The sequence below is a fragment of the Ambystoma mexicanum genome, chromosome 9 (genome assembly GCF_040938575.1).
Source record: "Ambystoma mexicanum isolate Mex_15411 chromosome 9, UKY_AmexF1_1, whole genome shotgun sequence".
Taxonomy (NCBI): Eukaryota; Metazoa; Chordata; class Amphibia; order Caudata; family Ambystomatidae; genus Ambystoma; species Ambystoma mexicanum.
Genome location: NC_090931.1, coordinates 1,398,889,942 through 1,398,903,665, shown reverse-complemented (window position 1 = coordinate 1,398,903,665; position 13,724 = coordinate 1,398,889,942). Strand labels below are relative to the sequence as shown.

Here is a 13,724-nt window from a genome sequence, read left to right as displayed (position 1 = left end):
CCTATCGCTTCGCCGCCTGCTCCCCTGTAGTCGGCTGACGCCAGCTCGGGCACCTGCTTCCTGGCTCTTCCTCACTGCACCAGCCGGCTCCCATCTGCCATCTTGCCTGCTACTACGCAGATTCTTTTCAGTCGTTGTGTGGCTGTTCCTCTCCTTCTTGCACGGCGGGCTTCCTCCCAGACATTCTCCGCATCTTCCAGCACCTTTCTTTTGTGTTTATTTTAAGTGTTATGGCAAATCGGGCCAGTCTGACCGATTTGGCTGCAGGATCTCTTAGGAGCTCCGAGGTGCAGCTGCTTACCGCATGGCTGCCAAGCCACGCCCCTCAAGCTATGAATTCCTAATCAGCTAGAGAAGCCCGGAAAGGATGACCTCTCCCATTGGGTTGGTGGGACCAATCAGCCCCAAGACGAACTCGACTGGAACCCCTCTCTCTGCTGGCTGTACTTCCATTGCTGCTGCAGGAACCGTGTGGGTGGGGACAGGAACACCAGAATAGAGTGCATCGCCTTTAAGCCGGACCCGAGCGCCAGGAAGATCCTCTGGACTCCCTCGAAGCAGGACTAACCAAGCCTGAGCCACCTCAACAGAGTGCTGGACTTCAGAAGCAAGGAAAGTCCACAAGGTGTCCAAGAACCGCGGTGGTGCTATTTGCGAGTAGCTGAAACCGCAAAGTGCTGCTGATCTGAATTGTGCCCATTGCTGCCGGTGACTTTTAAACCGTATTGCAGGAGTCCCCAGATGTCCTCCCTCTTGTCCCCATGAGTGAGGCACATGAACAGGATCTGCAGGACTAAAACGGGAACAGAAGCCAGCTGGAACCTTTTCTTCAGACTCGAGGGACTGTGAACTAAGGGGTACTTACCTCTTGTATTGTGTAGCTTGCTTGCTCTCACTGGAGACTTTCATTGGCTGCCCTTTGCAAAGTTGCATGCAGCTTTGCTCTTCACAAGCTTTCTAGCTTGTGGCCCAACAGTGATTTATTTTTACAACAAAACTCTCTTTAACATTGTGCAAGACTTTTGTGCTATCTTCAAGAAGTGCCTAAACTCCCCGAGACTTTGCTCAATGGACATTGGCTGTCCTGACTCCCTGACTTTGTTGATCTGTCCCTCCAAAAAGTCATACATACCTTACTTGTATAGCTGGGAAAGGGTTTACTATATTTCATTTGGGGGTTGAAAAATGCTTACCTGTTTGAGAAACTTGTTAACCTTTCTTTCCTTCTCTACCCTTTTCCTTTTTGCCACAACCTCAGTATTACCATTTGTGAAAAGTGATATATTAATGTCCACTGTTGAAGTCACCTGAAGGTGTAGGAATATCTGTGTGCGGTCCCAAATTGGCATCTCCTTACTTTATTGAATTGAAGGAGTGTCTTTTGAAGTGTATTTTAAATGTTGCATATTGCTCCCTTCTAAAGAAGGCTAATTTTAAAACTGTTAAATTAATAAATAATTATTTAATCCAGAAACCTTGAGTGTACCTGTCACTGTGAATCTCTATGTTGAAACCCTACAGCTCACATTCACCCCTCTTGAGATGAGCCTGGCTGCTCAGTCACTCTACCAACTTGTGTAGTGCAGGCCTATACCAAAGGTTGGGTTATATTGCCAAGAGGACAAGGCTGGTGTAGTCTCCCACGGGTTTACTACATACAATCTTGCCTAACAATGGGTGACCATTTTGTCAAAATGGTCCTGGTATTCTTTTTTTCACCATTTTCTGTTTGTGAGGTCTTACTTAGGTTTGAACACTTTGTTCATTTTGACTTTGGCGGGCTTCAGTCCTGAAACCCGCCTTCGGCTCCAGTGTGTCTGGAAGGGCAGGAAGCGAGGGAGGTTCCCGAAACTCCTGTCCTTTGTCTCTAGGAGTGCCTGAATGCAACCAGTCCTGATTGACTAGCTGTCCTGCTGTTTGAGTGACAGCCTAGGCTGTGCATGAATGGGAGAAACCTGCTTAAAAGGCTAGGGTTTTGGGACTTGAGGCAGAGTTGACCATTAGGAAGAACACCCAACGAAGAAAACGTGAACGAAGCTTGCTGCATCCTCCTGGACCTTTGAATTGCCTGGTGAAGCCCTGCTGATATGCTGAAACTCCTTCTTCTGATCGACAGGAGACCCCCCCCCTGACCCCCCCCCCCCCCCCCCCCGAAAGGGACAACTTCTTCCTTTGGGTTAGTGGGACCAACTAACCTTGAGATGAGCTCCACTGGACCATCTTCCCCGACGGGCTGTACTGCTGCAGGAACCGAGTGCCAGGGTTCGAGAAACCATAGTCCAGTGCAGCGTCTGCAATCCGGGCAGAAGCTCCAGGAGTCTCCTAAGGAACCTCTAAAAGCAGGACGACCAGAGCTCGAGTCCCCTCACCAGAGTGCAGTACTCAAGGGTGAAGGAAGCCCAACCGGTATCCAAGATCCGCAGTGGTGCTGTTTACTGTGAGCTGAAACCGCGAAGTGCTGCTGATCCGAAAAGAGCCCTTAGCTGCTGACGACCTCCAAATTGCTGCCGCAGGAGTCCTCCAGACGTCCTCCCTCTTGTCCCCACAACTGAGGCTCAGGAACCCAGGATATGCATTGCTGCAACAGGACAGAATCCAGCTGGACCACTCTTCTTCAAACCAAAGGTACTGTTCAGACTTGGGGTACTTATCTAAGTGTCTTTAGCTTTGCTCTTCTCAGTTGAGACTTGGCTAGTTGATTTTAGCTCTGCTTTCCACAAGTGTAACCGCTTGTGACCCTACAAGTGATTTCTATAAGACTCTCTAACTTTGCAAGACATTTATTAACTACAAAGTGCCACAGCTCCATAGACTGTGCTCCAATTGACTTTGGCTGTCCTGGCTCCCTGTAGACTCTTCTAGTCCATTGACTTTGATATTGTCTGTCCCTCAGAGGTGCTATCTCGTGTTTAAAATGTTATAGCTGGGAAAGGTTTTGTCTAGACTTCATTGGAAGATTTAAGTATACTCACATGCTCCACGAACGTTTAACCTTTTTCTTTCCTATTTAACCTTTCCTTTCTGCAAACCTCAATCTGCAAAGCATACTAATGATATATAAATGTAATTACTGTCCTTGTGAATGAAGTTACCTCCGGGTGTAGTAAGTGTGTAAAAAGCTTCTCTAAAGAGTATCTACTAGCTTTGTATTTGTATTTATTCTATTTATAGAGCGCACCAGGCCCTTGGGCATCCGGGCGCGTAATTTAGTTACATTTTAAGGCAAATGGAACATTAGAAAATTACACTTTTGTTTAATAAGTGCTCATTCCACTCACAGTTGACTACGAAGCAGGCAAGGCCACACTTAACTCCATCTATAGCACCATCCAAGCATGGATGGCAGAAAACTGGCAGTCTCAACAGCGACAAAACTGAGCTTCTGCTGATGGGCTCACCCACCATCCTGGGTAACCTTGACAAGAAATACTGCTCATTCACCATCGACAATATACCCATAGCGGTGTCCCACACAGTTAAAACCTTGGGAGTCTACTTGGACTCTAATCTCAACATGAACAGGCAGGTCAACGCTATTGCTTCTTCATCCACCTACTACGCTAAACTGCTCAACGCAGCAAGACCATACTTAACTACACAGAACTGCCTCACCATTGCTAAGGCGATTATCGGCTTGAGGCTTGACTACTGCAGTGCTGTCCTTGGAGGGACCTCCGGTAAAAACATTGCTAAACTACAACTTGTCCAGAACAATGCCCCTAAGGCCGCTGCAGGATTCCCCAGAAGGATCACATTTCAGACCTGAGGAGACAAGTCCACTTGCTTCCCGTAAAACAAAGAATCATCTTCAAAATCCTTTCCCTCACACACATGCCTCCATGATTTTCCCCCCCCCTCCCCCCTTACTTGGCTCAGGGGGGTTACCATGCCCACCTCCCTAAGGCCATCCAGACTTGCCTATACCAACATGATCACCAAACCCATAACACGTAGAGTACGCGCAGGCGGCTCCAGCTTCCCTGCTATTGCAGCTACTCATTGGAATGCCCTACCATCGCACATCAGGGGAATTGACTCCCACTTAGGGTTCCTCAAAGCTATCAAAACAACGCTATTTGTCTAAACTGCTACTTGTCTGTAACTTGCCAATATGCTGTAACTAAGTAACTACTGCCTCTTATGCAATCTTGTTTACGTACACCTTCTTGTAACAAGCGCCTCAATGCCTTTGGGCTGTAGCGCGCTATACAAATGTAATAAAATAAATTAAATAAACAAATTACACTTTACAAATTACACTTTAGATTACAGTTATATACATAATGCAGTTACCGGGTGAGCAGAAGATCATAACCTATGTACATGAAATGAGGCAGGTGGCTAGCGCATGGGGGGGGGGGGTAGAGGTGTTGGATCGTAGATGATGGATCTTGGGCGATTAGCCAAGCTTTGGCCATGTTTTTGAATCTGTGGAAGGAGGGTTCAGCTCTAAGCAAGTTAGGGAGGGAATTCCAAAGTTTAGCCGCCATTACAGGGAAGCTGGATCTGCCTGATCGGTGAAGGTTGAAGCGTGGTATAGAGGGGCAGTTGGTCTGAGCAGTTCTGCGAGGTCTGTTAGTGTTGTGGAGGGAAACTCTGTTGGCTAAGTAGAAGAGTGCTGTTACGCTCACCTGGCTCCCACAGAGGCGTCGATCTGAACTGGACAGCTGCGGTCACCACCAATGTGACGCGTAGGGCCGAGATGAAGGACCGGACTGGCCCACCTAGCTTCGTTTGCTTGGCCCGTAGGAATATTCTTCTGCAAATGGAGAAAGAGAATTAACCACCCGTGGAGTTGAGCGTAAATCCCCCCACCCCCGCTGTTCTCCCCACAGATCACCTTTGATGTCCCCTCTTATAGTCTCACCTGATGGTTTGAAAAGATGAGCTCTCCATCCTGCATTGAGCGCAGGGGCGCATTAATGACCACTTACTTCACTGGCTCGAAGGAATTGGTGAGTTCCAGAACAATATTGACTCTGAGATTCCCGGCAAGACACCGGAAGTCTAAAGTGTGTAAGAGTTCAAATGCCTGACTTTCACTCTTGTCCGATTCCTTGCAGGTTGCAGCTTGACCCTAATGAAGAGTTCCTCGTGGTAACCGGTAGTATTCTGGTAAGGATTTGTATTTTCCAACACAGTTCGATAAAATAATGTCAATATGTAACCTGTTGCTTTCTCCCTTATTCAGGCGATGAGAGAAAGTATGAAGTCTTGGGGAATGATATGATATGATATGATATGGCATTTGTAACGCGCCTATACACGAGTGTTTCAAGGCGCGACGAGGCAGGGAGGGGGGGGAACAAGGGGAAGACAGACAAACGATCCTACTAGGCCAGGTGTCATTCAGATCGCGCAAGTGCAGAGGTAAGGGGAAAAGGAGAAGTGCAGGGGGAGGGGGTGGGGGGGGAAAGTGCAATAAGGGTAAGTAGCGTAATAAAATAATAAATAAATAATAAATAAAAGGGCCAGCTGGGGCAAGTGCGAGGTAAGTGCAGGGCAAGTGCTGGGGAGGGGGCTGTAGGGATGCAGTGACAGTCCCGCAGTGCAGGCGGAGCCAGGGAGGCAGTGCAAGTGGAGAGTGGCTGGGCCCTGGGCCGAGGTCACAGAGTGGTCCAGATGCAGGTTAGGTGCAGAACTTCGAAGGGGAGTTGAGCAGGTTTAGCAGGGGAGAGGGAGAGAGAAGGCAGAAGCGAAGAGGAAGGTTTTGAGGTGCTTCCGGAACCGGAGATGGTTCTCAAGTTTCAGGGAGGCAGGAAGGCTGTTCCAGAGGGAGGCCCCTGCTGCGGAGAGAGATCTGCCCCCAGCTCGTTGCTTCGAGAAGCGGCTGACCATGAGAGAGTTGGAGACGGATGAGCGAAGGGCGGTAAAATCAGGTAAGTCTATTGTGGTGAGGAGGGTTCCCCTTGTTAGTCCCTTTGTTTCACCTTGCTGTCATTTTGTTTCCCCTTAGGGGCCGGGGTGTGGCGAAGATCCAGCAGGCGACCCGTGAAGAAGAAGAGTACCCCCGGTGATAAAATCAGGTAAGTCTATGGGGGTAACTAGTATTCCTCTGTGTATTCCCTTGGCTCACCTTGCTGTACTTGTCTTCTCCTTGAGTGCCGGAGTGTGGCGGGAACATGCGGGAGGATGCGGTGGAATGTGAAGATGCTGCGAAGGCCGGTGAGTTCAGCGCGGCGCTGCAGCAGGCGAGGCGACGCGCATAAAAGAACATCTTTCTTCCAGCACGAAAGCGCGATGGATCGGGAATTCAGGTAAAGATTAAAGGTATTGCTCTTGTTCTAACCTTTTCTCCTTCTTTCTCCCTTTTTCTAGCAGCTCCAAACTCGAGGCGGGCGTGGCAGAAGGCTGAATGCAGACTTGCAGGCATGGTGAGCGTTATGCTGCTGGATGCAGAATAACGCGAAGCGTGTGCTGCTCTTCGGGCGTGGTTTAAATAACCTCCAAAGTAGTCCCAGCTAAGTATTCCTCCCCAGCCCCGCCCGAGTAAAAAAATAGTCCCTAAGTAAAGTAGTCCCTTCCAAGCCTCTTTTGGCTTGGAGCTCTTGCAGCATGGTCTGCATCAGGTAAGTTTTAATCTATGAGCCTGGCGCCCATGGCGCCAGGACTGACACTCCATATGAGCCTGGCACCATAGGCGCCAGGACTACACCCAAATAGCCCCTAGCAGGGGTTGTTGGGCTTGCTTGGGATAACTTGATGCATGCTTCCGGGGTTGCTGGACGTGGTCTGGGTTCCCTGGGGTAGGCATCATGACGGGTGCTTGGTTGGAAAGGCACTTGTGGGTGAGGGCAAGTGTTTTCAGTGTGATTCCTTGAGGGACCGATGGCCAGCGTAGATTACGTCTGTGATCTGAAATGTGTTGGTTCCTAGGGATGTTGAGTGCTTCTCTACTGGCATTATTTTGGATGATTTGTAGCATGTTTAGGTTACATCGGTTGGTTGCCCAAATAAAGGGCATTACAGTAGTACATTTTTGACAACACCAGCGTCCTGGCAACTGTGACAGTTAGTTGGACGGGGCGGCTGGCTGTAATGAGCTTACAAGTGTATGCCGCTGATGAGGAGACTGCATTGGTTTGTCTGACCAAGGAGAGAGTAGAGTCGATGTAAATCCCTAGCGTTTTAGTGTCCTTAGAGGCTTTGATTGTGTTACCGTCGATGATGGATTGGAATGCAGGGGCCAGTTTGGATATTTTTTGAGGAGAGCCGAGAAGGAGCTCTGTCTTCTCGTGATTCAGACAGAGTCCGTGCTTCTCCATCCAGGCTTGGATGACTTGGTAGATGGTATTCACTGAGAGAGAGTCGGAGGCATAATCGCCTGAGATTGGAATGAGTATCTGGGTGTCGTCAGGATAATTGGTATATGTGACACCCAGATAGTCCAAAATATCAAATAGTGGTTTTGTGACAACGTTGTACAACGTGGGAGATGCACAAGAACCTTGTGGTACCCCACAGATGACGGGTGAGGGTGATGCGCATCGATCTGTTGTCCAGGAATGAACTGATCCAGGCAGTGGCTTTATCTGAAAAATGAGCAGCTAGTTTAAGGTGTCGACACAGTATTTGATGATTGACTAGATCAAAAGCTGCAGAGAGATCGAGAAGAAGTAGTAGAGCAAGTTTACCCTTGTCTCTTAAATCTTCGATCTGAGTTTTGAGGTTGATGGGGGCAGTTTCGGTTCTGTGTCGCGGCCGAAACCCAGATTGCCTTAGACCCAGGAGTTTATTAGATTCAAGGTAGTGTTGAATCTGTAGGTATGCAGTTCGTATGTATATTGTCATCCAAAGTTTTAAGAAGTGGGATAACCTTGGCATCCTTCAAATTGTCCGGTACGATCCCCGTACTGAAGGAGGAGTTGGAGAGTGGCAATGAAGGGAGCTAGCTCGTGGGCAGCTTCCTTGATGATGGGCGTTGGGCAGAGGTCCCCTTGGCAGTTGGAGGGTTTAAGGCTATTGATAATATTTTCCACTTCAGTGATAGATAGGGGTGAGAAGCTGAACGGAGTCAAAGAATCTGGGAGAGAGTTAGGTTGCAAGTTAGATTGTCGATTATGGGAAATTTCTTATGAACCTATTACTGAAAGGGAAAATGTGTAACACTGTATTTTTGTTATTCTGGTGAAAAGTGGGAAGGGCTAATTGCATATTGATGAACACTAACAGAGTTATGACCTGGTGGTTAAATCACCATGTTCAGAAAAAGAGTGTTTGGTAATCTGAAAGCCGAATCTGTATAAGTGACATTGTAATTTTGGGGCAGTGTGCCCATGAACGGATGCTAATTTAAACTAAATGTAGGTTTAAGCATGGTACATCTGGCACTAACACATAATATAATGTTATCCGTGAGGGGGTATGTTTAAATGAATGAAAGATATATATGGTCACTGGTTATTGTATGAAGTAGGTATTTAAATAACACTTTTGTACGAAAAAGAATATATAAAAGCACTTTACATTCAAAAAGTTATTGATAATGCCAAAACTGTAATAAATTGTTATATACAAGGGCCAGGCATATATATACATTGCCACAATCAAGAAATACCACTGTGATTATAATGCATGGTCTCGTAATTTACACCATTCCAATATGGCCACCCTGTAAAAATGAGTAGAAACTGAGAAGGGACTGTAGCAGAAACCATGACAACACTAGAATACATTGAAGACCCGCACAGCGGCTCATTGCAGTGCAAGGCCGTGGCAAGGAATCTGGATTGGAAGCGCTCAAGGTAAGCAGACATTGTGGGCCATAGAGCTGGGAAAAGGAGACGTTTTTCTATGCCTGCACCGTGGCACTAAAATTAACGCGGAGGGATACATGGATCGTTGACAGTCCAATGGACAATGTGGAGCACGCATCGCGGACACAAATCTGTATGATTGGGAAATGTATTATATGTGAGGCATTATCACGTCCCCTCTTTTTTAATATTTGAGCATGTGTACATACAAAAGGGGACCCGTTATTATTCACGCGATGTTGTTTAAAACCAAAAGGAGAGGTACATTAAAAGTGCACGAACAAGGACGATACAAGTAATACACCTAAACGTTACTGTGATTAACGTGCAATTAGACTGAAAATCTATCCCATATTTCAATGACTATAGGGATTTACTGGGGACTTTTTTGTGAAAAACGATGGGTAAGATGAATTATATTTTTTCCTTATTGCGTTGTCTGAGGTTGTCCGATGTGAGATGCTATAAAACTCCATGAATAGTATATTGGTTACTAAATGTAAATTATCACATGGAATACGGTGGAATGGGAATTTGTAATGAGGTTAATATGTGAATTATAGGAACAAATAGTGGAAGAAGTGAATTATACTAGAACACATGACAAATCATGCTAAAACACCGTTTCTGTATTTTCTGTTTTTCATTTTTATTTTCTTTCTCCGGTTTGTGATTTATGTTTATTTGTACTAAATGACAATATTATCTTTTATTGTTTGGGTACGATCTTTCTGATCTGAATTATTACTTTTTGTCTATTTTTTGAATTGTGTGCAACAAATTTTTAAAACCCAACCCTCCATTTCTCTTTTCCTTTGTGGTCAATATATGAATGTGTTTAACAAAAATGTACACAGAATATGATTGTTTTGCGCTATTGCCCTATTTGTTTGTTTTGAAAAAGGCTCTTGAGTAGCCGAAACACGTGTTAACCATAAATAGAGGGCTTTGTGACTTCAAATGGAAACTCTAAAAGTTGGTGCATGTGATCAAATTTGCAAAATATAAAGGAAGGTATTCTTGAAACATTTGTGTGGCGCAATCATTGTGTGGCAGACCACTTTGATCTGTTTTCAAACCAAGTAGGCAGGGGATTGGTTCCTCGAAAAATTTGCCATGCGGATGCGACACGGCTGAGAAGCTTTAAAATTAATTTAAGGTCGCCGACAGAAGAGGTTGTACCCACTAATCCCCATAAAATAAAATTCTCTAGATTGTAGATTAGTCTGTTTATCGTTAATTTTAACTTGATGGGTGGCATTCTTGCCAAGGAGAGCGTTTTGGATATTGGTGCACCAAGTGCTATCTTTGATGCAGGTGTCAGGAGCGATGATGGGGGTTTCCAGTTCTTTTAAGATTCTGAAGAGTTCTTTAGTATTGGATTTGGCTTGTTCAATCCGTTTGTTAGAAGTGTCTTTTTTTGCCTGGAGTATAGCTGCCTTATAGTTTAACGTTGCTAGGACAATGCTGGATTTATTAGTTTCAGTATGGTTACTCTTCCAGTGTGATATTCGTTTTTCTTTGCGAAGAATAAATTGGAGTGTAAACCACGAGTTGAGGTGAGCTTGTGGTTTCGGTTTTCTTAGTTTAGGAGGGGCAATGAGGTCAAGGGCTTTTTGCATAGCACGGTTGAAGGTGTCAACCAGGACCGTAGGGTCTGTGCTTTATAATGCTTGTTCATTCAGGACTGGAAGGATGAGCGGGAGAAGTTTGTCACAAGTTATTTCGCACTTATTACGTGTGGGAATAGCAGGTGCGAAGTCTGGAGTGGAGCTGATGGTTTTGGCAGGGATGGTGAAGGTGATTAAGTGGTGGTCAGTCCAAGCGCAAGGTTGGTTAGATACCACATTAATTCCTCAATTGAAGTCAGCTATCCAATCAAAGATTGTACCCTTGGAGTGGGTGTGGGTGTGGGTGGGTGTGTTTGTTGATGTGCTGAGTAAAGCCTGTGTTCGTGAGCACGTGGTCAATCATCATGGCCGCAGAATCGATGGGGTCGGCAAGGCCCAAGTTAAAGTCACCTAGTACAATAATTTGGTTTTAGTGTGGTCTGCCAGAATGTTGAGGTCTTCAGCAAAAGTGGATAAAGGCCCTGTTTGTGTTGATTATGGAAAATTGTTTTGAAGTATTTGATTAAATAACTACTTATAACTAAAACATTGAAAGTAAGTGCTACTTGACTACTTGCATTTGTGAATTTCATTGCTACAGCTCACATTTTACCCCTCTTGAGATAGGCTTGGCTGCTCAGTCACACTACCAACTTGTGTAGTACAGGCCTATACCAAAAAGCGGGTTACCTAATACCAAGAGGACAAGGCTTGTGTAGTCTCCCACAGGGTTACTACATCAATTCTTGCCTAACAATAATGCCACCCTAAGAATCTGTAGGTAGATTACAGGTTTATGTGTAATTTTGACATCTTTACTTCTAGCTTTCCTGCCCTTTGTCTATAGAGTGAAGCCACCCAAACAGTTTTTCACCCTTTCGCTTTTGCAGGCAGGACACCTTCATGGAGAACTACTTCACAAGCCAGCGGGATAACATCTTCCGCAACGTAGAGGTCCTGATCTATGTGTTTGACGTGGAGAGCCGTGAGCTGGAGAAAGACATGCACTATTACCAATCCTGCCTGGAAGCTATCCTCCAGAATTCTCCTGATGCAAAAATCTTCTGTTTGGTACACAAGATGGATTTGGTACAGGAGGATCAACGTGATCTGGTAAGACCTTCGTTCTTAAGTACTGAATGCGTTAGAGCCCTTATTAACTATCGTTTGAGGGGTTGAAGTAATAGATAAAGCAAATGTGTAACTGTGCGACCATGAGTATACTTGTGACTTACTAAATCATTCATTTTGAATGCAAGTGAAGGATTGGAGCATGCATTTCACTTTCGCACATCGCTCAGAAGTAATGAATGTTTCTGCACCATGAAAAAAGGGGATGTGTAGTGGGGTTGATTCGCTAGCCTTGTGCCCCAGGCTATGAAGCTATACATTAAATTGATTGCTAAAACTGCTCAATTGTGCTCTTCATAACCATAAACGTCCCATGGGGTGGACCACTATTCCTAACTTGTGCAACACATAAGTCCAATCTGCCACCTTTGTTCCTCAAGGGGGGGCCACCACACTATCTGAGCTGTTGCCAGGGCTATGGCATTCATCCTGCTTATGGGAGAACACGTAAACGCCTACTGTTAAGATGGATTTTCAGAATTTGCCCATTGTACAGGTTTTGAGAGGTCAAACTCTGGGTAGTGTGACTGAAAAGCAAAGCATCGACTTAGGAAGTGTGAGAGCAATGAGGGGCACAGTTAAACACACACAGCACTCTTAATACAAGTTAGGCAAAATGTATACAGTTAGTTTTATATTGGGCGTTGAACAAACCCTTATCAATGAAACATCACAGGTAAGTATACTTCTAAACACACATTAACTTATGTACGTTCACCTTTGGCTGCTCTGGCTACAGAACACCAACCTCTTACTTTTAACACTGTTGGATCAGATTTATAGAACGCTGTAATATAGTAAAGCAAGTGAAGAAAGACCTAGGAAAGTAATACATCAGATTGAGAACAGTTTAGTTTTTAAGAGACTAAAACGCAATACACAGCCTTCTAAAATGGGGCCCTACACTTTTAAAAGGCCTTCCCTTGTTTAGAGATGTGAGATTTAGGGCACTAGGCCTGAAGTCACAAATGAACCCTTTGCCGGAACCTAGGAGGCTGTTAAGTAGACTGACGGGATCTACCTCAAAACTTCGGAAATATTACTGCGAGCCCCAGAACACTTTATTTATTTATTTTCTTTTACCCCACTTTAGTGCAAATATATGCAGGGGGAGACCCCCACCCATATCCCTCTCAACCCAAACCCCCATCTATATTTTCTCTAATTTCTCCCATTTTCTGGGACTTGCTGTAATGTGATTCGATGGTTTGGTACGATACTGATTGAACAAGTGTTCACAAAGACAATAACACAGGCAGCAAATTTCTTAGTAGGTCCTCTCGGCACTCTCCCCAAAAATCTCCCCACCTCATGGAAAGCCCATGGGGAGGGGGTATCCTTGGCTCGACAGGACTCAACCAATCACAACTAGGCATGGGAGAGAGGATTGTGTGCCCGTTAAGCCCAATGGAGGTTGAGGGGTTAGGGGGGGGAAATGGTATGTTAACTGACCCGCCTCTGGCTCCAGTGTGTCTGGAAGGACAGGATGTGCGGGAGGGTCCCGAAACTCCCCTTTCCTTGTCTCTAGAAATGCCTGAATTCAACTAGTCCTGATTGGCTGACTGTCCTTTTAGGACAGCCTCCATGCTGTGTGAGTGACAGGCTAGGCTGTGCATGAATGGAATAAACCTTCTTAAAAGGTGAGGGTTTTGGGACTACAGGCAGTCAACCACTGGGAGAAACATCCGATTAAGAAACCATGATTGAAGCTTGCTGCAACCTCCTGGACCTTTGAATTGCCCGGTGAAGCCCTGCTGCTGTGCTGAACTACTTATTCACTTCGACAGAGAAGCTCCGGACGGAACGACTTCTCCCCTTGGGTTAGTGGGACCAACTAGCATTTGGACAGGGCCTCCAGCAAGCTTAGTGAGGCCTTTTGGGTGCCTTAGCAACATGCTCCGGTTTGAAAAAAGTTTCATCCACCACTGCAGTGCTGGCCCCAGTGTCTCTAATGGCAGGGGTCTCCTGACCATTCACAAGTACACAGTCCTTGTAATATTCTTTTGTGTTACCTGAAATTGAATTCTAGACATCTAAATTCAATGGGGGTCTGAAGCCAGTAGTTGAAAGTTTCCACTTGCCATATGTACTTCTCCCTCTGGGGAAAAGGCTAAGGAGGCAGCGTGGATCCCTGAAGGTTTACCCTTGCATATGTGATCCCCTTTCACATGGTCAGTAGACCGCCCATCTATGGAATACACTTCCACAGGACATCAAAACCAGCCCA

At 45.7% G+C, this 13,724-nt stretch overlaps 1 protein-coding gene across 1 annotated transcript in view; it reads left to right on the top strand.

The window, feature by feature from the left end:
• LOC138489153 (ras-related GTP-binding protein A) overlaps positions 1-13,724 on the top strand; it is a 242,202-nt gene that overhangs the window by 51,568 nt on the left and 176,910 nt on the right. The window contains exon 5 of the mRNA XM_069616808.1: positions 11,257-11,479. Coding sequence (XP_069472909.1) covers positions 11,257-11,479 — 223 coding nt within the window. The remainder of the gene's footprint in view (positions 1-11,256; positions 11,480-13,724) is intronic.